General features: G+C 58.0%; 1 protein-coding gene across 5 annotated transcripts in view; it reads right to left on the bottom strand.

The window, feature by feature from the left end:
• Positions 1-23,371, bottom strand: part of MACROD1 (mono-ADP ribosylhydrolase 1) — a 138,580-nt gene that overhangs the window by 6,653 nt on the left and 108,556 nt on the right. For 3 of the 5 annotated variants that reach the window (XM_081064506.1, XM_081064503.1, XM_081064504.1), the window contains exon 4: positions 7,317-7,346. The exons of the other annotated variants lie outside the window; for them this stretch is intronic. In XM_081064506.1, coding sequence (XP_080920632.1) covers positions 7,317-7,346 — 30 coding nt within the window. The remainder of the gene's footprint in view (positions 1-7,316; positions 7,347-23,371) is intronic. 5 annotated transcript variants of the gene reach the window in all.

Here is a 23,371-nt window from a genome sequence, read left to right as displayed (position 1 = left end):
GCTGGAGGAGGGCTGTGCCTCGAGTGCAGGAAGACACCTGGGTTTGGGCCCAGTCACCGGGGAGCCGGGCCTGAGACGAGCCCCTGCAGTCACCGTGATGCTGCCCAGGTGCCAGGACTGAAAGGGGCCAGGCTTCACTGGGCAGATGGGGAAACTGGTCCCCTGACAGGGTACCAGCTGGGTCAAGAAGCCTGAGCTCCCGTATCCCAAGCCCCTAACCCTGAAGAGAGCAGGCCCAGCCATAAAACCTGGATAAATGACCTGCCCAGGGGCCTTGTGCCCCCTTCTCTCCCGGCCCGCATTGCACTCTCCATCTCTGTTCTCCTAGGCTCTAGAGTCTTGGGAGATGCCGCAGCACCAGAACGGCTTTTGTGCTTCTGCCCATACCCTTCTGGTCACTCATTCAATCAACAAACCTATGCCAGCCCCTGGCTCTGTGCTAGGCTTGGGCTCAGCCCATCTGTCCATCAGGGGATGTAGAGCCCCACCCTCACCAGGCCCCACCCTCATGGTGCCAAGGCGGGTGGGCGCCCCAGGGAGAAGATGGATGGACGACAGCGCCGTGATGTGATCTGAAATTCATTACGGGGTGAGATCAGCTCCTTAAATGGGGATTTGAAAACATTAGGGCTTCATTATGTACACAACGGCAGTGCCTCATTCATCATGCAAAAATCACTCCCGTTATTAAAAATCCCCATGGCAGCTGCATGCCGGGGCTTGGCGGCATCTTGCCCACTGGGGGCGGGGCACGGGCTCCACAGGCCTCCTAGAGTCCCTGCAGGAGACTGAGTCCAGTTAGCCCTTCTGCCCAGGGAGCGCCAGCAGAGGGGCAGAGGTAGAGAGCACGACTCAGCTCTAGGGATCTGAGACCTGGATTTCCTCACCTGCAAAAGGGGGACGCTAATGGTCCATCCCATACCAAGTGGTGAGGGTTCTGCAGGGAGAGAGGTTCAGCAAGGCCCTGGCATCCACGCAGGGGTGGCAGGGAGGCCTGGAGACTTTACTTGGGGAGGGCACTGTCACTCCCCTGCTCATAACCCCCCAAGGGTTCCCACAAGTCCATGAAATAAAATCCTCAACTCCAAGCAAGGCCGGGGCTCCCTCCAGCCTCCACCTTAGGACTGTGGGCCCTCTCACCCACTGGCATTCAACAGTGGAAAGGGTCTGTAGGGCACACCAGGCCCTGCCGGAGGGAGGGGAAGCACGGCTCCAATGTCACCTGTGAGAACAGAGCTGACAAGAGGGGGAGGGTGGGTGCTGTTTTGTGGTTGGGAAGGCCCCCCTAAGGAAGTGGCATCTGAGCAGACATAAGAAAATGACAAGAAAGAACTGCCTTCTGGAAGGTCAGGGTAGGAGGGGTCCAGACAGAGGGCTCAGCATGGCAGCGGGACCTGGTGGGCAGCGGCAGGAAGCTCAGAATTGACTCCATTGAGATTGGAAGTTTTGAGCAGGCAAGGGACATGGTCTGAGACACCCTCTGGGCCTCTGGGGCCCTTTGCTGTTCCCTCATCCCAGATGCCTTTCCCAGCAGCACAGCCCTGTCCCAGACAACCCCTCCGGCCACGCCCTGCCCCACATACCACCCGTCCCAGCCTGGCACACAGTGGTGCTCATTGAGTTTCTGGACTGGCTGGTTGGCCCTTAGGGCCACCTGCTTTCTCTGAGCCCAGCCCAGCCCAGAAAGGGGCCGGCCACATACAGCCTGGCCTTGCGGGGGCTTGGAGGCCACAAGGTCTGCCCATGGTGCCAGGCCCGGCTAATCGGAGCAGCTGGAGCAGAGCCCTGTCCAAGCGGCCTAGGAAGCAATCACAGGGTGATGGGAGACAGTGCTGGGCAGGGGCCCTGGGATGGCAAGAGAACAGGGCACAATCCTTAGAGGCCTTGCTAATCCTCCCTGGCCGGCCTGTCTGAACAGAGAGCAAGCGAAAACAGGAGAGAGAGAGAGAGAGAGAGAGAGAGAGAGAGAGAGAGAGAGAGAGAGGGAGAGAGAAGAGCCACTTGCCCCCCAGGGTCATGGGTGCCTGTGTGAAGAAGAGAGTGGGCCCGGGGTGGCAGGTTCTGCCCATGGTGAGGGACCACTGTGGTGGGGGAGGAGGGATTTGTGCGCATGTGCACACAGGCCTGGGCACAGCCGGTCCACGCGTCCACACGTAGGTCTGCACCAAGCACTGACTGTTTGCCAGGAGGTGGTCAGACAGGTGCCTGTGCGTGTCCCTTAGGGGGTGGTCTGATTGGAAGCAGCTGGTACTTAAATGACCACACAAGTGGGAGTCTGATTATCAAGGGCAACAATGCCTAAGCATGCTCCAAGAGGGGCAGGGCTTGCCATGTCCCAGTGCTGAGGACAGTGCCAGGAGTGTGGCAGGCCCTCAGTAAATAGAGCAGGGGTGAGGGGTGGTCTGAGAGGCAGGCCTGCCAGGGATAGAACTTGGCAGGAGGATTGTGGTGGGGAGGCAGAGAAGCCCTCAGCACAGCAGCAGCACGTGCAATAGCCCGGGACCAGGAGAGAGCTATGAGGAAGCTGAGCCACTCAGACTCCTCTGGGCAGGAGATGCCTAAGACCCTGGGGTGATGGGACACACGCACGGACATGCCACGTGGGCATGGGGAGCAGAGTGGCCTGCACCCTCATAGGCATGTGCTGGCTCCTGCAGGTTTGGGTAGGGCGGACCTCCGGAATGGAGGGGTGTCGCTGGCAGTGAGTGTGTGGGATGGGTTGGGACTCCATTCTGCTCCGACCACCTGCGCCTGCCAGGAACCTGCCTCACCCCAACCCAGCCACCCCTCATGACGGCCCTTCAGGGCAGTGGCCAGGCGGGAGCAGAGATGGCGGCCACGCAAGCAGAGGAAGGAGGCCCTGAATTAATCTGTCACTAAAGCTTGGCCATGGCAGGCGCAGTCATGATTTAGATGAATAATTGAAACGCTCCGATACATTTATTATCCCTTTAGTGCAAAAGTGGCAGAGAAAGACGAGGGGTAATTGAAAAAGAGCGCACAAATCTCCACGCGAAAGCCGGCTCCTTATCGCCGAGTAAACATTTCAGTCCTAATAAACAGGAGAGACACGCGTTGGGCCCTGTCGATTCCCATGCTGATTTAGGGCCCGCCTCCCTTCTTACCATACAATAGGAGAATGTTTAAAAAAATTTTTTTTATCGAGCCAGTGAAAGGCTCTCCAGAAGGGAGGTGGGGGAGCCAGAGTGGGCCTGGCGGTCTCTAGGCCTAAGGGTTTGGCCAGACACCGGGTGGCTGCCCCAGCGCCATCAGGGCTCCCTGCCGCAGGTCTCTCACCTTGCTGACCTGCTGGGCTCCTATTCAGCCTTCATGGCCCAAGTCAAATGCCCCTTCTACTGGGAAGCCTTCTACCACAATGGGTCTCCGAGGGCAGAGCCAAATCCGGAGTCTCAGTGTTTGACATAGGTCCCCCCCACCATACACACACACTCAGAAAGAGCCCTGGGAAAGAATGGGGAGTAGGGGGCTTCCCCAAGATTCACTGTTGCCAGAACCACCTAGCTTCCAAGCTTGGCCCTAGGAGCTGGTGGGGGCCCAGCCCCAGGGTGAGGCAAGCCCAGGAACCCTTGGACCCTATGGATTAAGTCCTTTTGGCCCCAGCAGCTTCTGGGGGCTTTCTCTGAGGTTAGGGGTGTCCAGCAGACTCCCCTCCCTGCTCCCCAGAGGCCACAGTCCTCTCCCACCCTGAACCAGGACATACTTGCAGTAAAAACTGTAGGCTCACTACATGAAAGCCCTGTAGGCCAGCCTCTGGCTCCGCTTTTGAGGGCCCCTTTCTGAGCTGATAGTTGCCCCAAGCCCCACTGGTTTATTGCCTGCTGTCCCTCTACACCCAGGACTGGAGGGGCACCCCGGGGCAGTTAGACCTGTGTCCCAGCAAGGGCCGGGCCCAGCACACAGAGCATGCAACTAACTGCCTCACAAAATCCCCTAGAACCCTGCTCCTGGGGAGAGAACATTCTAGTGGGGAGACAGACAATGAGAACAAAGAGAAGCCAAGTCCATTCAAGGGGCTCATGATGTGGGAAAAGGCACAGAACAGGTGAGAGGAGCAGTATGTGGGCGGGGCGGGCTGAATGGGACTGGTGCCCATTAAATGCCTCGAGGGGTGGGTAGGAGGGTGGGGCATGACGGGAGGAGGCTGGGTAGATGGATGGATGGGTAGGTGGGGGGTAGGTAGGTAAATGGGTGGTGACGGGGGGGGGGGGGGGGGGGTTGGGGGGGGGGTAGAGGCCTGAACTCCTCAGGGTAGACTCAGGAGAAGAGGGCAGAACCTTAGGGGATCCCATGGGAAGATGGGTCTATCTGGGCAGTCAAGTGGGGACCAGGGACCCTAGTCCTACGCTACTCCTGCCTGTGTGCCCCACGCTGGTAGGTCCGTGGGTGAAGGCTGGGTGGACTGGATGACTGGGGGCAGTGCAGGGCACAGGTGGCAGACGTGAGGGCAGAGATGCCCTGGAGGTCTGGGGCCCTCTCCCTTCCAGCCCCAAGCTGGTTTCAGGCCCCCACCAGCTCCAGCCTCATGCCTACCCCAGCCCCTCCCTAACACCTCCACCTTGTTCCAATCACATTAGCAGAGTGACAGCCTCAGCGAGTACTTGCGGCGGCTCCATAAATCTCAGCCAGCGTTAAAAGGCTAGACTCCGGGCCCACTTCCTCCCAGGTCCTGGCTCACCCCATCCATCTCTGTGTCAGTCAGGCTGCACTTGGGGCCTGCTCTAGCATCCTGTCACCCTCAATGACAAAGGAAGGGGAGCTAGAAGGACCCCCATGGGCCTCCCCCTCAGTCTGGCTACAGCAAGTGCCCTTTGACTTCCCAGAGTGAGGTCAGCAGGCCATCTATGCGCCACTCCCTGCCCTGCCTAAACCTCAGTGGCTCCCACTGCCCTCATCAGCAAGTCCTTCTCTTAACATCTAAAGCCATCCCTGCCATCACCTGAGTTCATTCATTCATTCAACAAACATTTATTGAGCACCTGCTGTATGGGTCCGACCCAGTTTCAGGTGCTGGAGATACAGTAATTCCCTCAGAGCTTTTGTTCTCAATGGGGAGACAGACAGTAAACATGAACTTAGTAGACAGGTAAATTATATGGCAGGTCAGGAGAGAGGTGTTCTAAGAAAAATAAGAACTAGAGCAGCAGGAGGAGCCAGGAAAGGCAGGATGGGGCAGAGCAGGCAGGGTGGGCCTCAGGGAGAAGGTGGCATACAAGTAAAGACGTGTAAGAGGTGAAGGAATCAACCATATGGCTATCTGAGGAAGAGTATTCTGGGCAGAGGGAACAGCCAGTGCAAAGGCCCTGAGGCAGGAGCAGACCCGGCCTGTTTCAGCAAAGGCCAGTGTGGTTGGCACAGAGGAAGGGGTGGCAGTGTGGTAGGGAGTCTGAGAGGTGGCTGGGGACTGTGTAGACCTTAGCCTTGGCTTTGAGTGAGGTGAGAGTCCTGGCAGAGTTTTGCGCCGACGGGGGTGTGACCTGACTTAGGGTTTAGAAGGCCCACAACTTCTACTTCTCGTGGTCCTTTGCTTCGGGGTTTGAATGGCTAAGAATCCAGCTCCTCATGTGGTCTCAGACTCCTGTATCGCCTCCTGCCTCCCTTCCTCCTGGCTGGGCACCAACCTCTCTGATCTTCTGAGTCTCCCCCAGCCCCCGACACTCTCCCTGACTTCAGGCTTCACCTGCACTGTTCCCTCTGTTCCCTCTGCCCAGGATACCCTTCCCACCGCTCTTCACTGGCTCCCTCCTATCTATCCCTCAGGTCCCAGTGAAGGTGCCAGCTCCTTCCAGGAGCCTTCCTGATGCTCAAGCCAGGTTAGGTGCTTCTCGCTGAGCCCCCATCATGCCTGTGAGCAGTGCCCCTCCCACCCCACACAGACCACCCTGTGTAATGGTGTATGCTCTCATCCGGAGTGTGAGCTCTGGGAGGACAGAGACCAGGGCCCTCTGGTGCCTGGAGGACCTGTCCCCACACCCAGCTCAGAGGCCGGCACTCAGTAGGAACACAATCGTTGGGTGATGAATGAACAGACAAAGGAGAGGGGTAGCTGTGGGCAGCACATAGCAGGAATCATCGGATCAATAGGGTCCCCAAGTCCTCCATAAGGACAGGCTTCGGAAGAGGGTCCCAGGTGGCCTTTCTATGGGCCCCTGGCTTCCAGTGAAGCCCCCTCACTCTGTGAGGCCTCCAGGGTAGCTGTGACCTCCACAGGGACGGCTGGAGGAGAAGTGGGGAGAGAGGGAGGGAAAACATCTCCTGCCACAAACAGAAAGCCCCCACCCCCCGCATCCGGGCCGGTCACTGACAGCTCTTAGTGTTGCTCATATTTATTTCTGACCTTCACTGCCCCTTTTATTTTCCCCCCTTTTAAAACCTGGCCTGGACCCCGCCACCGCTGCCGTAAACATGGTCCCCGGGATTTATCCGACGGCACATTAACCCTTGCCCCCTGCCTCACCAATCATCCTGCTGCCTGTGCAGACAGCCGGCAGCCCAGCCAGCGCGCGGCCCAGGGGCTGGGGTAAGGGGCGGGTGGGGCAGCCTGGGCAGGGCTGGCCAGGGAAAGCAGGCCCTGGGAGCACAGTCACTGCCCCCTACCCTACAGCACCTGCTGACCTTGGCCTGACCGCACAGCCCACCCTGACCTCCGCCTTCCAGCCCACCTGGTCCAGCTGAAACGCCTGCCTCATGGTGGTCATTAACAATTGTGAATACACAAATGTTCTCGAGGGCTTAGCAGTTGGCAGAGCTCTCCCTGACGTCACGAGACCTTGGCCTGGCCGTGAGGCCACCCTGCACAGTTTTGGGGCAGAGCAGAGATGACAATTTTTTCCCTCATAGGTGGGAAAACTGAGGGCAAAGGGGCATAGGGCATGCTGAGGGCACCTGAGGGGCATGGGCAGGGCTGGGCTTTTCCTATCACACCTGTGACTTCCTAGTTCCCAGCCTGGGCCCTTTTAAACCTCATATGTTCCCCCCAGCCCCTAGTTATAGGCCAGGAGGCCTCTGTTCAGAGGATGGGGACCTGCCTGGGTCACCCAGTGGTGAGGAAGTGAGGCCTGTCATCCAGATGTCCTGCTATGTCTACACTGATCGCAGACCAGGCAAGGCCGAGAGGGTGGGAGACAGAGAAGAAGGGCAGAGATGGAGAAATGGGGAGGGCTGCGGCAGTGAAGGACGGCAGGGAGCTGGGTCAGTGGGCAAGGGGCCCGGGCGAGAGAAGCAGCCGTGGAAGGAGAAGCATTGCCACCACCACCCCCATCCCCCGTGCCCCCAGACCACAGGGAGGGTCCACTCACCGCCTCCGCCTCCGAGCAGGGAGCTGTTGGCTGCAAGAGAGAAAACAGGCCAGTCAGTCGGGGAGTGGCTGGTAGGGCAGGTGGGTGTGTGGAGAGGAGAAATGGGGGCTGCACATTCAGACTCTGGGTATAGGGTCTCCTCTGAGGCAGGGTCAGATAAGGGTGAGGTGGAGGGTCCTTGGACTTCCTCTCCCACTGAGGTCTAATGTGCCTGGCGTTTGTATGGCGGTGAGGGAGGGCCAATGAGCCACCAGGGTCCTGCCCGCTCACCCAGGAAGCAGCCGCATATGGGGTCTAGAGTGGCAGATGACCCGCGGCCACACTAGTCCTTCCATTCGATCATTCTTTCACCCAACAGTGTCTCCTGAGGCCCGTCTATGCTAGGCATGGTGCACAGATATGGGGTGTAGAGGGCAGCCCTGGTCGCTGCGCTGGGGGCTCACAGGCTGCAGAGGGACACAGACTTGAAGTCACTAGGAAACAAATAGCCATGGTTAAGTGCTGCCCAGGGAATGTGTGGGGGGCGAGAACATGAGACTGTGAACCAGGGCTGGGGCGCTTAACAGACGACCAAGTGTGATGTAAAGACCCCGACCCCGGGCAGCACAGGGACGGCCCGGAGCACTGGGCCTGGACCCAAAGCTGGGTTCAACAGATGGCTGACTTAAGCTACTTTGCTCTGGGCCTCAGTTTCCCCCAGGAAGAAAAGGCCACCTTACAGGGTTAGTGTGAAGTTCAAGGGAGAGATTGGGATCCTCAGCTCCGGCCCCTGTGACTGCCCTGTCCTGCTTGCTCTGCCTGGCCGGCCACCCCCTCCTGTCTTTCCATGGGGCCGACGTGGGGACAAAGTGAAGCTGGCAGTCTCTCCTCCAGAATGTCGGGACTGTGCGGGTCAGTGCCCCCTCCCCGGGGGGTGGGCTCCAGCTTCTGGTCACACAGCTGCTTCTGCGTTAACTGAGGACGCTAATCAGCACAGGTGATGGTGGGATAGGCCACGTCATCCCCACGCCCAGGTGCTGCCCAGGTGGGGAGACCGGCTGGGCCACAGCCCGTCGGGCCCAGGAGCCCTGGCTTCCAGGGAGGGCCTTCAGCTCCTCACCACTCTGGCACCCACCCTACCTCCCCAGGTCCTGCTGCAGCCCCTGTATATGGCGGGGAACACACAGCAGAGCCAGGGCCAGGAGCGGGGGCCGTTTCCGGCCAGCCAGGTGGCAGGCCCCGGATGCCGTGCGGAAGCTACGGACGCTGCTAAGAGGTATCGGCGGCTCTGAGTGGCTGGTCTCCCAGAGCTGACAGCTCTTCGCTTAGGGAATAATTAATTCCACAGCCCAAAAACCCAAGGCTGTAAGTTGCCACGTTACTTGCAAGATTAATACAAGCAGCTAATTAAGATGGAGAGGCAAGGAGCGGCTGGGAGCTCCCAGAGCAGGGCTGGAGGTCTGCAGGGATCTCGGGTGAGGTGGGTGAGGCAGCCAGAGCCAGAGCTGAGCAAGACCAGGGGAGGGACCACCATAGGACCCCAGGCACACATGCAGGCCGCTGAGAAGCTGGGCCTGCAAAAGGCCTGGCTGTGGCCACTGCCCCAGGAGCGTACATTTCAATGACAGAGTGAGGGCTATTTGCCAGGCACACACTGAGAGCTTCACACAAATGATCCTGTTCACTGTCATAACAAAGCCACAAAGAAGGGGCTACAGCTCCCATTTTATAGATAAGAACACCGAGGCTCAGTCGTTGAGTTGTACATGGCAGTAGCAGATTGGCCCTGGGTCTGTCTGACTCCAAAGCCAAACCGTAAAGTAGGCCGAGCTCAAGGCAGACTGCCAGAGGGACGGTCACAGGGAGGCTCTCCTCCAGGCCAGGGCGGGGGGCCTGCCTACTCCACAGCCCCTGCAGAGCACACAGTAGGTCCCATCCCCACCCCAGTAGGTCTAGCTGCAGAACTGAGGGGCTGGGCATCTGGACAGCCCTGCCCTGGAGACAGTGGGGGAGGTCGGGCATCTCAGGTCGCTGGCGTCCAGCTCCCGGCCCCCTTGGACCTTGGGGTAGTCCTGGCGGCTGTTGGAAGCTGGCCTCGGTCGCCCTTTTCCACCTCCCCCATCACCTCTCTCTCTCTTAATTAACACCCGTGGCAAATGAGCTGGCTCCTGCTCAGAGGGCTTAGTGCCAAATGGGCTGGCAGCTAGCCTTGAAGGGGCGGGAGGGGAGGGGGCGCTGACCTGCTGCTCTGCAGGCCCCTGTTGGAAGGAGACGCCAACCCCCTACCTGCCCAGCACCCCCCAAACTCCAGTGTGTGCCCCCGCCCAGATGAGGGAACTAGGGTGAACCGTCCCATGTCCACCAGGCCAGGATATCCAGGGTCCAAGGTGGTGGGCCTGGGGCAGAGGAACGATTTCATCAGGTTGAGCTGGAGGAAGGGCTGGCCAGGTGGCTTTAACTGCCACAGGTGGGAAAGGGCAGGTGGGGCTGGCATTGGGGCTCAGACTTGGGCTGCACAGAGGACTTGGTCACGGGCCTGTTCCCAGCTCAGCAGGTATCCTAGGAGTCTAGTCTGCAGTGTCCCCTGCCTCCAGCCCACCACACCTGGCAGTCCCATGGGTAGGGACTCAGGGGGAAGGGCAGCGACCCAGTGGTCTGCAGCCAGTTCCTCCCATGCTCTTTCCCCTGGGCCCCTGTCTGGCCCTCTCCCCACGGGCCTGGATGCCTGGCCACATGGTGCCCCCGTAAGGCTGCCCAAGGCTCTCACAGCTGGGGTAGGCTGCCCGGGTGAATGGTCTGGAGGCTTGGGGAGGACACTATAAAAGGGGGGCAGTGCCAAAGACACCAACAGGCCATCTCTTGGGTAAATCACCCAGACGCTCACCCTAAGCAGGATGGTCCCAGGCCTTGCTGCTCGGCTTGCCAGGCCAGGGTTGGCTCTTCCCACCTCTAATGCTAATACCCCTAATGCTGGCTTTGAGTGTCCAGCTTCTGTCCCTTCTGCTGTTAACCCCTTCATGCTCCCCTCAGTTGTGTTCGAGGCTCTAAATCACAACTGGTCATTAGCCCATTTCTCAGATGAGGAAACTGTGGCTCACAGAGTGGCTGGGGAGTGAGGAAAGGGGCTTGGACAAGACAGCTGGTTGTCAGTGTGCATTTTCTTCACCCCGGCTCTCTCTCCCTGTGTCTGAAAAGGTTCCTGACACCTTCTTGCTGAGACATGGTGATGGCTGAGCAGCCACATGGCATGATATGGGGACAAGCACTGGACTTCCAGTCCAAGCCAGGGCTTCTGACTCAGCCCCACCCAAGGGACCCAAACCTGCCCCAGCAAAAAGCAGGGGTCTTTGAGCTCTTGAGGGGCTGGGTAAGCTAGGTCCAGGCCTCGCCTTGGGGGCCTGGGTACAGGCAAGAGGCTTATTCGGAGTTTTGGGGGTGTAGGTTCCTGGGACAGAGAGAGCATGTTGGGAGCTGGGGGTGCCTGGTCTAAAAACTGCCACCGAGTCCACTTGTTGGTCCCCACCGCAGCGTGAGGTGGTCCAGCCCAGCCGCATTCCCGGCCGGAAGACAGGCCCACGCCATGCTCCACTAGACTTGATTAACTGGCTCCGAGCCTCAGTGCTGGGCCTATGACCTTGGGGTAGAAATGAGGTTTGCACCCCTCTTCACCAATCACTGCCGAATTCTGTCCCCTGATGGTGGTCTACTGGGCCAGGGCCTGGAGGGGCCTTGGGGCCTTACTCCCCATCTCCCACACATTCTGCCAGGCTTTCCTTACGCATGCAGCGCACACCCCCAAGCCCCCATTTTGCCCTCTGTCCACTCCACACCTTCTCAGGCCTGGTGCACCTCCTCTGAGGAAACCCAGCCCTTCCTCCACCCTGAGCACTTGCTGTCCCTGTGGGCAGGGTGGAATTACTCCCCTAGTCTGTGCCCCAGCTCCCGACCTGGTTCAGGGGCTGGCATGTGGCCACCGCCCAATGAAAGGGTGAATGCTTGGCCATTGTCACTATAGGTCAGAGGAGGCCCCACGGCGAAGGCAGACCCGGGTGATCCCCTCTTCACTCTACACAAAACATTTAATTGGGTGCCAACCATGTGCCAGGTGCCACCTAGCATACAGAGATGAACCAGATACCGTCCCTGGGAGGAGGAGGGAGGAAACATGTAAACACCATGGCGGGAAGTTACAAGAGCTGTGCAGCCTGCAGACTGGTTAGGCTTCACAGAGGTGGCCTGGGAGCTGAGGCTTAGGGACGCTGTGCACCGTCAGAGAAAAGACAGAAAGGCATCTGGGGAGGGCCGTGGATGGGGCAGGGCCCAATGGGTCAGAGCACTTCCCTGGACAGGATGGCACCACGGGGTATTTAGGAAGGACAAGGTCAAGGTCGGCTGGGCCTGACTCTCTGCAGCTGAAGGGGGACCACAGGGGCTGTAAGAACTGGGATGAGGGGGAGGCAGAGGTGAGGGGGGACGAGGGAGGCCCTGGGGCACACAGACACCTCTTCCTCTTCTGGTTGCCCAGTCCGTGCCCCCTGCCCCTGGCGATGACACCTCATTGGAGGGCCTAGGCATGTGTCTTGGGCCCATAATACTTTTAGGGACCCACACAAATGTTACAATTTCTTTTAAAATTAGAAGAACAAAATGAACTTTAAGGTTAAAGAAAATGTTTTAATATATAATGTTAATATGTTTGTCTTTATACCAGCCAAGTAAGAAGATATCATTGCTGGCCCATTTTACAGGTGGGAGTGCTGAGCCATGGAGAACGATCTTCTCACAGTGCAGATTTGAGCATCTTCTATTTTATCCCAGTGTTCTGATCAAACCCTCCCACGGCTCCCCTTGGCTCTCAGGGTAAAGAACCGGTCCCTAGCATACCCAGGCCCATGGACCCCACTGACTCATCCCCTCATTTCTTCCCTCCTCCCCTCCATCTCTTCCTCAGCCACACTCCAGGTGATCAAACTTGCTCCATTGCCTCCGGCCCCATGGGTTGGTACCTCTGCCTGGAAGATACCCTCACCACGCCCCACCCTGGGAGTCAGCCTTGAGGAGTACATCAGGTCTAGAGCGAGTTAGTCCCTGGTTACGCCCTCCCGGGGCCTATGAATCACTGCCTCCAGCATCTTCACCTCCCAGATGAGTGCCTACCTCACTACCCCATCCCTCTACTCTGTGTCTCATCCACAGCTGTGTCCCCAGCTCCCAGCACAGAGCCTGGCGTACAGCGGGTGCCTGCTAACCATTACTGAACACACTGAACAGGTTAAATATGGATTGTGCCCAGCGTCATTCAGCTAGCCACATGGGGTCTGCCTGGCTCTGAAACCCAGGCTCTCGTCCACTGGGCCTTGCAGAAGAGCCCACCTTAAAGAGCCCTCGGGAGGCAGGACATGGTGTGGAGGTGTGTGCAGGAGACAGGGCTGGTCCAAGGGCGATGGCAGGAGGTGGTATAGGAGCTGCCTCCGCTTTTCCCTGAGGTGGGGGAGCACTGAGGGAGGCGAGGGGGCACCATGCGGGGGCTGGGCCACTAGTAAGGAGACTCAGTGACCTGAGGAAAGCGCTGAGCAGGTTACTGGGCCAGGGAAAGGCCTGCACTCAGGCACAGCGGTGACAGCAGTGACTTTGAGCAGGCACAAACGCTGCTGTGTGCGTCTGGGGGCCGCTGCTGACACGTGCCCCTGACCTCCATTTACCTCGTCCTGGTCTCAAATGCCTGAGAGGCCACCAGCCAGGCTTGGGGAGCTGGAAGGTGTTCCCCCAACCCCCAGCCCCTGGGCCTGGCCCTCTTTCTTCCAACCTCCCTTGTGAGGCCAGATCTCAGCTTTTCCGTCATTTGACAAACATGCATGCGGCCCCTACTATGTGCCAGGCTCTGGGACACCAACGGGCAAGGCCCTGCAGGCACAGAGCTCATCATCTAGCAGGGGTTCTAGCTCATCATCTAGTTGAGAAACACTAGAACGAGAATAAACTTAAACAAAAATTATAGTCAGCACCAGAGGTTGTGAAGGGAACAAAAGGGAAGAGAGTGGCAGACAGTTGGGTGGGGGCTGATCTAGGAGTCACGCACCACCTGCTGAACAGAGGAAGCCAGCTGTGAGGAGCACATCCTGGCAGGGGCCAGCCTGTGCAAAGGGCCTGAGGCAGGGGCCAGCCTGTGCAAAGGGCCTGAGGCAGGGGCCAGCCTGTGCAAAGGCCTGAGGCAGGGGCCAGCCTGTGCAAAGGGCCTGAGGCAGGGGCCAGCCTGTGCAAAGTGCCTGAGGCAGGGGCCAGCCTGTGCAAAGGCCTGAGGCAGGGGCCAGCCTGTGCAAAGGGCCTGAGGCAGGGGCCAGCCTGTGCAAAGGCCTGAAGCAGGGGCCAGCCTGTGCAAAGGCCTGAAGCAGGGGCCAGCCTGTGCAAAGGGCCTGAGGCAGGGGCCAGCCTTTGCAAAGGGCCTGAGGCAGGGGCCAGCCTGTGCAAAGGGCCTGAGGCAGGGGCCAGCCTGTGCAAAGTGCCTGAGGCAGGGGCCAGCCTGTGCAAAGGCCTGAGGCAGGGGCCAGCCTGTGCAAAGGGCCTGAGGCAGGAGCCAGCCTTTGCAAAGGGCCTGAGGCAGGGGCCAGCCTGTGCAAAGTGCCTGAGGCAGGGGCCAGCCTGTGCAAAGGCCTGAGGCAGGGGCCAGCCTGTGCAAAGGGCCTGTGGCAGGGGCCAGCCTGTGCAAAGGCCTGAGGCAGGGGCCAGCCTGTGCAAAGGGCCTGAGGCAGGGGCCAGCCTTTGCAAAGGGCCTGAGGCAGGGGCCAGCCTGTGCAAAGGCCCTGAGATAGGAGCCAGCCTGTGCAAGGGCCTGAGATAGGAGCCAGCCTGTGCAAGGGCCTGAGGCAGGGGCCAGCCTGTGCAAAGGGCCTGAGGCAGGGGCCAGCCTGTGCAAAGGCCCTGAGGTAGGGGCCAGCCTGTGCAAAGTCCCTGAGGTAGGAGCCAGCCTAGTTTGAGGCATGGGAGGCTGCTGTGGCTGAAGCAGAGAGAGCCGGGGAGGGAAGCCCAAGAGAAAGTCACAGGGCACTGGGGGCAGGAGAGAGACCTGCTGGCTACCGCACTGTCCCAGACCTCCCTGAGGGAGCGGGAGCCTCCTTGGCACACCCCCAATGCCTGTGCCTCCCTGTCACAGCCCCTACTGGTCCATTGCAGCTCTGGCTGGGCCACCACAGCTTACCTGCAGCCAGAGCGTGCCACAGAGCCTGGTACCTATGAGGTGATGATGGTTGCCCCATTGGCATGTTTGGGGGAGCGGGCTTTGTTCTTAGGACATCAGCGATGTTGCCTCCCCCACTTCCCGCAGGCCAGCGGTTGGTGTCTGTTACTGAGGGTGAGTCATATAAAATGTTTTAGATGAGAAACACCCCACCGATGGAATAAAATATAAAATGTGCTGAGTTTTTGAAGATAAAACAAGAGACTTCAAAAGCATCTCAAGCTACAAGCAGTTGCCATGTTTGATAAGCTGTCCCCCTAGGCCAAGGTCACTGTCCTCTGAGATGGGGCTGCCCGTGAAAGTGTGAGGCTTACTGGACAGTCCCCAGGCTTGGAGGCGCTCATGGGGGAAAAGGGGCTCACATTTATCGGCACCAACTGCAGGCTGACACCCACACGGGACCTCTGCTGGCCATGTGGACATGTGCTTACGTGTGTCCACACACTCCTTCCTGCCCTATTTACAGATGTGAAAACTGAGGCCCAGTGAGGCCAAGCGACTTGCCCAAGGCCACAGCCCTTAGGGGGAGGAGCCAACGTCCTGGGTTTTGCAAGGCCTGGTCGTGAAACCCCCAGCTGTGAACTTGAGCCAGTTGCTCCACCCCCTGGGGCCTCGGTCTTCTCATCTGTGGGGTGGGGAGGTCAGTTAACTGAGGCCCTTGTGGGCATAGATGATAAAATTTAAAATGCCTGTAAACTGTTAAGGCCTCAGAGCGTCATGGTGGCAATGGGCGTAGAAGCTTGGGTCCTCAGGTGTCCCTGGTCAGCCAGAGAGAAGGGTGAGATCAGCCTGCTGACAGGTTGGATTAATAACAATGATAATCGTGACAGCAGCTTCTCATCAAGGTTTGTTCCCCAGCTTCCTAGGGAGAGCCATGGAGACCTTGCAGGATGTGCAGCTCCATAGTATAGATGGGGAAACTGAGGCTCAGGTAAGTGTCTGGCCAAGGCCACACAGGTTAGGATGTAGAAAGGATTTGAATCCTGCTGGTCTGACTTGGGAACCTGGACATGAAGCATCCTGCTCAGCCAGACTTGGCTTGTTTACCTCCAGGACTGAGCCCCTCACTCCCTCTTCTCTGAGTGGAGGCCCGCAATTCCTCGAATCTGTTGGGAGTTGTACCCAGCTGGGCCCCCGCTTCTAGAACCCCCATCTCCCACTGGCCCTGTGCTAGGCCCGCCTTCCTCTGCCTCCCCTGAACCTCAGATCGGCCTTCCTCAACCCTGCCTCACACCTTCTAGCTCCCCACTGCCCATTCCCCCAAGTCCATCCAGCTCTGCAGCCCCTACGCTGGTCCACCATGGGCATCCCCCAGGCCTCTCCCTAGAAAAGCAGCACAGCAGCCATTTAAGCTCAAAGCTGGTGACTTATCTGTGGTTCCTGCTGGCCTGGGCCTCTCCTTTGTCCCCTCCTGCCTGGGTTCCTTGGGCGCTCCCCTGGAGAGTCCACCCCCAAGCTGGACCCCAAACCCTTGGGCCCCTAATCCCCTTTAACACCCACTCTCCAAGCCCTGTTGTCCCCAGACACCTTCCAAGTATTGGTAATTTGTTATGCAAGAAATTCATGTGCATTGCCCCAAATTGGATAATACACATAAACAAAAAGCAAAAGAAAAGTGAGTCACCCATTAGCTCATCACTCAGATTCGGCTAGCCCCTGTTCACATTTTCCTATAGGACCTTTTAGACTTTAAACATAAAATAGTTAATAACGCATTTATCGAGCAAATTCTTTGTGCTAGGCATTGGGCCAAGTCTTGCCGGTGGATTCTTTCATTTCCTTTTTCTCTCCCCCGAGAGCCTAATGAGAGGGTAATGTTATTTTTCCCACTTTACAGATGAGGAAATAGAGGTTCAGAAAGGTTGAGTGACTTGCCCAAGGTCACGCAGCTGGGAAGTGGGGGAGCAGCGTTTGAATCAGGCAGTCTGATTTCCAAGGGACCACTGAGTGCTACTGCGCTGTGGAACCCTGGCTGCCTGGGCCTCCCCTCCCCCAGGAGCCAGGGGACAGTCGCTCAGTGTCCCACCATTAGCATAACCATGAGCATGAGCATCCCTGAAACCCAATTACCAGGAGATGGCTTGGGCCCCAGCCAGCCGGGTGCAGTCTCCATCTAAGCAGGAATGAGGGGCTGGGGCCCAGGGAGCCCTGGCAGTTGGGAGAGTGGATGGCTGGGGGAATGTCCTGGGGGAGGGGCCTGGAGAGGGCCCTTGTCCACTGCTCAGTCAGTGTGGGCAGGTCCTGAAGGCAGCCTGGACCCCTCTGCTCAGCCCCAGTTGGACAGGCCCAACGGCCCCGAGGATGGGTCACAGGTTCTTCTGCCCCTATCTCTCTGGGTGACCCCAAGCATCCCCGTGTCCTCTCGGAGCTTCAGTTTTTTTCCTGAAAGGAGAAAACCAGGGGCTGTTTGAGCAGAAGACAAACCATGGATTTGAAGGAGGAAAGACTGCAGCTCTGAACAGCCAGACAGGCTGGGCCCCTATTTCTAACTCCCCCACAAGGCTCACCCACTGCCTTCTCCCTCCTGGGCCACTGCCCCTCACCCTCCACTCCAGCAAGAGGGGGGTCCTTTTCTATTGACTTCATGCACATACAAGCAGGCACACGCACACACACGGCCCCTTGACCCACGACCAGCCCAGTAAATACACCATCATAGAAGACTTGAAGACTCCCCTCTGCCGCCAGAGGAACCCACCACCCTGCATTCAGCATGTGTTTTCCTTAGACTTTTACTGTGTATACCCCTCAGCGGGAGAGTAGTACCTAGTTCTGCGTGTCTTTGTTTTATGTAAAGTGGAGCTCCTGGAATTGGCTGCTGCCGTTCCAGGAGATGCTGGGGAGACTGGCCCAGGCAGGCCCGTGCTGCTCTCGTCAGTATGTTTTCACTGCGGTATAATGTTCCAGGCGGGGACACTACCCCACACTCATCCTCCCATCGTCCCACTGACCAATAGTCAAGTGTGCCCAATTGTGTCTCTTGCAAACAGCTGTGGCAGCATCTTGCAGACGCCCTGTGCACACACGTGCCGGAATTTCTCGGGTGTACGCCTGGAAGCGGGACTGCTGGACTGTGGTATATGCACATCTTTAACTTTACTAGTTATTGCCAAATTGCTCTCCAAAGTGGTTGTTCAGATGATCGTTTTAAAATATAAATTAAATCATGTCACTTCCCTGCTTAAACTCTCAAATAGCTTCCGATTACACTTAGAATAAAATCCATATTTCCCTCCACGAATGCCTGGCTGCCTCCCACACTGTGCTCCCCCCAATTTCTTGGCCTCCTTTCTCTTCTTCTAATAAGTCCGGCTCTTTCATGTCCCAGGGCCTTTGCACACACCGCTCCCTCTGCCCAGCATACTCTTCTTTCAGTTCTTTCCAAACTGGCTCCTTCTCATCCTTCAGGTCTCAATGAAAATGTCACCTGCTCTGAGAGGCCTTCCCTGACCACCCAGCTAAAGTGCCTCTCGCCCTGTTCCTCTCAACACCCTATTTATTTCCTTTGGAGCCCACATGGTCCTGTAATGGTCTTGTCCTCAGACTGGTTTGCTGGTGTATTACGAGCATGGCAGCTTGTGGGAGAGGATCTAGTCTGCTTTGGTCATTCCTGTACCTAGAGGCCAGCATAGGCTCAGCACTGAAGAAATGCTCTTAGTGCCACTCACTCCTTCAACAGACGTTGATTCTGGCCAGTCTGATGGCAATGTCTGGAGGGGTGAATGAGCTGTGTGTGTGTCCGGGAGGGTGAGCTGTGGGGGAGGGGCTCTGCAGAGGGGAGTGTGGCTGAATGGAGGGTAGAGGAGCAGCCAGGCCCTGGAGCCTTCTCGCACAGCCATGGGAACCATGGCAGGTGTTAGGGCAGGGGAGCAGCAGAGTCAGGCTTGCACTTTAGAAAGACCCTTCTCAGAGCTGAAGAGGAGGAGACTGTAGGGGATGGACATGGGGGTGGAGGCTGGAGGATGGTGTTGGCAGAGCATGGGTTGACAGAGGGCCAGGAAAAGAGGCGACGCTGAACCCACAGGGACCAATTAGAGGACTGGGAGACAGGAGGGGATCAGCTTCCAAACGTGGCTTAGTTAGGTCAATGGAAGGGGCACTTTGTGTGTGAGCCCCCCACCCGCCTGCCCCCACCACCTTCCACCACTGCAGGAAGCTGGGAGGGAGCGCTCCCCCTGGTTTCAGAGAGGTGGCAGAACTGCAGAGGCTCCTCCCTGCACCTCCAAGACGCATTCTTGACCTAGTCCAGCCCCTCATGTACAGATGGGAAATTGTGGCCCTAGAAGGAAAGGAACTGGAAGACCACACAACTGAATCCTCACCCTTACTGCTTTTGGTTTTGGAATATGAAGTGTTGCACTGAGACCAAACAGACTTCGCCTTCTTTTCAATAAGAACAGAAGGAAGGCGGCACCCACTTGCTGAACAGAGAATTTAAGTTAGACACTGGGAAGGACTTCCTCGGAAACTCTGCCCACCAGACACAGCCTTGTCTGGCCAGCCTCCCCTGGGCAGGTGGTGACTGATGGCTCCTGCACCTGACTGGGACTCTCAGGACAAAAGGCTTGTGATGGGGGTGTCGCTTGTTCAAGGTCATTCAGTCAGGAAGAGGCAGTTTCATCTGGCTCTAAAACTAGTGCTCCTTCAGTAAGGGTTCCGGGGGTACCATTGGGAAGGCCAGGTGCAGGGGGGTAAGGAGTCCCAGCTCCCTCCTGTCTCTGGGCGTCTGGGAACCGAGGACAGCGCCTGCCCTGGAGGTGGCAGGGAGGCCATCTTACCCCTCCCTGGCTGTGTCCCGTGGGGGCAAGATAGGACCCCAGTGTTGTTCCTGTGCCGACTGCCTCAGGTCCCCCGGTTGGCTGCTCCTCCTCTCTGTCTTCCTGACCTCCCAGCTGGGGCTCCACTCTGAGGAGGAAGGAGGAGGAGGAAGCTGGCAGGAGCAGCCATTGGTATGCCAGGCTGTGCCTCAGCCCCTCCAAGGCCCAGCCTTTCTGCTCAGCTCTTTAAGAATCCGTCCTCGGCAGCATAGTGGTTGCTGAGCAACCCCATCCCCCCCCCATCCCTGGCGCCCTGCCCCTCTCCCCCCTCCCCCTCCTCTGTGCCTCCTCTCAGCAGCGTACTTAGCTCAGAACCTGCCAGGCCTGGCTGCACCTGTGCCCAGCAGGTGGGGAGCCCAGTGACCCCACCCACCCTCAGCCCTGGACCACAGCTCTGTGCCATCAGGACTTGGGGAGGGAGACCCTGGGCTCAGGATACCCCATCGGGAGGCTCCCACTGCCCCCCTGCCCCCACTATCTTTAGTGGCTTCAGCTGCCCTGAGGTATTGGAGCCTGTTGTGGGCGACAGAGAATACCCAAGGGGAAAGGGCCAGGAGCTGTCTGAGTCACCAGGGAGGTGGTCTGCTCAGGGTCACAGGAGGCCTTGGTGGTGACAGTCCGAGGTGGTCAACTTGGCCTGGGGCAGGGGTGGGAGAAGGGGGAGGTATGGAGGAATACAGAGTTTCTGCGCCCCTAAAAACAAGGTCAGCAGGGGGTCAGAAGAGGCACAGTGACGGGGTGGGGGAGTGTCCCTGGAGGCTGGGCCCCAACAGAGGTCTGAGGTTCCAGTCTTCCAACTCCACCATCTGTGACTCTGCCTTCCCCTCCTCGGGCAGTCATGGGAACCTCGCCCTCTGGCCCCCCAACATCTTGGGTATGTGCTCCCTCCCACTTCCTTCCTGCTCAGGCCTGCACTTCTGGACTCACCTCTGCTTCCCCTCTCCACGACGCTGACCAGGAGCTGCTCACCAGCCACCCCTCTGTGCCTTGGCACTTTCGTGTCCCTCCACATGGACTGTCCTTCAGGACACAATTCATGTCTCCCTTCCTGAGCTTGGGATGTGTAACAGGTGAGTGAGAGCCAGAGTCAGGTGAGTGAGAGCCAGAGTCAAGAAATGCTTAAATCACCATAAAAAGCATCACCTCTGCTGGGAATAATGGTTGGGGAGTGAGTGGGTAAGGGAGGGAGGGAGTGAGAGGCAGCCCTGGGTGTCTGGCAGAGAGGGGGGGGGCGGAAAGGGGGCAGGAGGGACAGTTAAGTCATTTGTGGGGAGAAGAGGAAGCTCCCAAGGGAGAGGAAAGCCCATCAGAGACGAGCTTGGGCAGCAGCCTCTGTCCTGCCAGAGCCAGGGAGGATGGGCTGGTGTGGCACCCTGGCCCTAGGGTGGCACAGTCTTGCCTCTGCCCAGGCTGGGTTCAGACCGTCTCTGATGTCTTTCTCCCCGCACCCAGGGGCTTCAAATTGTAACTGTCAGTCCTGGTCTCTCTGCTTCACCTTCCCATCACCCCTCACTCATACACACACCCAGACCCCACCCTGCCATTGCCCCGTAGCTGCAAGTGTGTCTGACAGGCTCAAGCCCCTGGGACCATCATCCTGGTGTAGGTTCCAGTTTGGAGTAGCTGTCACCATTGGCTGGCAGGGCTGTTTCAGTGTGACACTCAGCAATATCGGATTGCTGTTGCCACACACCAGGCCCTGTGGCAGGTGTTGTGGACATGCAGGGACCACAGAGGCCCTGGCTGTGCCCTTAAGGTGTTCACAGTCTGTTGGGAGAGATGGATGCCAATAAAACATGTCACTGAACACAGGCTCTGTCATTTCGAAGTCTCTGCCACTGTTTCCTGTATGACAGAGGAAGAAAACGAGCCGCCAGCCACACCCTGATCTCAGAGATGTTAAAGTGTTGTCCAGTAGATGAAAAATGTCGTCACACAAGTCACATGCAATCACAGACTGAGCTAAGCAAGAAGCCGAGGGAGCAGAGAACAAAGCAGCCTCACTAGGGAAGATGGGGTTACAGGCGGCCTCTCGGAGGTCAAGCCCTGGACTGAGGGCTGAGTGGAAGTTGGCTGGGCCCGAGAGGGCGCAAAGTACAGGGAAGTGGGACCCTTATTTCAGCGCCTAGGGCAGGAGTGTGCCCAGGCAAGTGGCAGGGAGAATTGAGGCAGGCATGTGGAGCAGATGTACTCCTCCCTGGCCAGCGGCTTCCCCAGGCCAGCTGCCCAGGCTGACCCCTCCTTGGTTCCACCTTCTCCCAGCATTCATCCTCAGGGGTTGTTGGCTTCTTCATGCCTGACTTTATCCCTGCCATGCCCACTCTCCGGGGTGCCCTCTGTGGGATGTCCTCTTGGGCTGGGAACCTTACTCCCTGTTCTCCCTGATATTCTGTGCTGAGGCCCACTCAGCTGCTCCTGTACCCTGATCCTGTGCTTTTGGGGAGGAGCCCCAAGCCTCTGTGCTGTGCAAGATGGAAAGATTTAGTGTAGAAGGGGGTGGGGGAATGTGGTGGCTTTAGGATTTGGATCAGAAAGCTGCCAGGGCGTCCTGGTGAGGGCTGTGTGCCCTGCCAGGTGTGTGCAGCCAACCTGCCCACTGGCCACATGTCCATGGTTGATGGAACCATCGCTGGGTGCACCAAGCATCACCGGGGGTCACAGTTGGGGAGCCAGGCAGGCCAGGTATTCAGTGACTGAGGTGTCCCCAGAGCCTGAAGACCCTGGGGATCTTGGAGGGCAGACATGAGGTTCCCCTGCTTCCAGCCCAGAATAGGCCCAAGCAGGGCCACGGGTGGCACAACCTTGGTTGACAACAGCTTAATAATGGTGAGTAGTATTGTCACAGCACTTCACAGTATACAAAGCACTTTCCTCTTGGGACCTAATGAGACTGTCACATTAGCCCTAGGAGGTCGTGATAGCCCCATTGAGATTAGAAAACTGAGGGGCACTGAGGCTAAGATAGTGCCTGGGCTCACCAGAGGGGAAGTGGGGCATTGGTGAACAGAATCCAGATCTGGAGACTGCTGCAAGGGTCGGCGGGTGGTGGGGAGGCAGGGATGCTGCGGGCAGAGCTGGAGTGACCTTGGCTGCGCAGGGGTAGGGCCCGCCTCACCTAGTTTCTGGATACTTTCTGGGTTACTGCGCCCAGGGAGTGGGAGACCTGGGGCTTGTCAAGCCCAAGGTTGAAGCCACAAATGGTCCCCAGGTGACTTTCCTGCCTCGGGATGAGAGCATCTCCACGAGTGCCCAGCTTTTAGACTAGCTCAGACTTCCTGGGCCAGGGCCCCACCACCGTCACTGTGGATGGACTAGTGCACACCGGCGCTCAGCAAGTGTTGAATGAACAGGCGATCTTTCTGAATGTCATAGCTGATGGTGCTCAGGCTGTACTTACACTACCTCCCTGGCACCCTACTCCTTCCAGGATAAAGGCCAGACTCCCCAGGCTTGTTCAAGGCCCTGCACACCTGGCTTGTCTGACATCAATCACCTCATCATCACCATGGCCCCCTGACCCCCCCCCAACTCTGACCAAACCTCATCTCCAAACCTCGGGATCTTTCATGTCACAGCTCCTGTGAACAAGCCGGAATGAGCTTCTGGAGTCTGCCTAGAACATTCCCCCTGACCCTCCAAGACCCAGCTCAAGAGCCACCTCCCTTGGGAAGCTGTCCTTGCATGTCCCCGTGGACTTGGCCCCTGGGTCCTGGGGTCATGTGGCACTGATGGGTGTTTCAGCATGATCTTGCTAAGCCCTTAACTGTCTGGGTGCCTATCCCTACCCCGCTGGATTCCCAGCTTTGTCAGGGTGGGGTCAAATAGGGTCCGATTCACTTTTGGTCTTTGGTGCCCCCAAAGCACTCGGCAGACAGTAACTGTATGCAGCCACCAGGCACGGCTGAGCGAGTTTACAGTACATCAGCCAGAGGGAATATCATGCAGCCATTAAAACCACAATTATGAAGATGATATTTTGATATCTAAGAGCAACATGTCAAATAGAGCTATATCCATACCATCCA

Source organism: Rhinolophus hipposideros (assembly GCF_964194185.1).
Source record: "Rhinolophus hipposideros genome assembly, chromosome: 10".
Classification (NCBI taxonomy): Eukaryota; Metazoa; Chordata; class Mammalia; order Chiroptera; family Rhinolophidae; genus Rhinolophus; species Rhinolophus hipposideros.
Note: the sequence above shows the minus strand (reverse complement) of the source record. Positions and strands in the feature narration are given on the sequence as shown.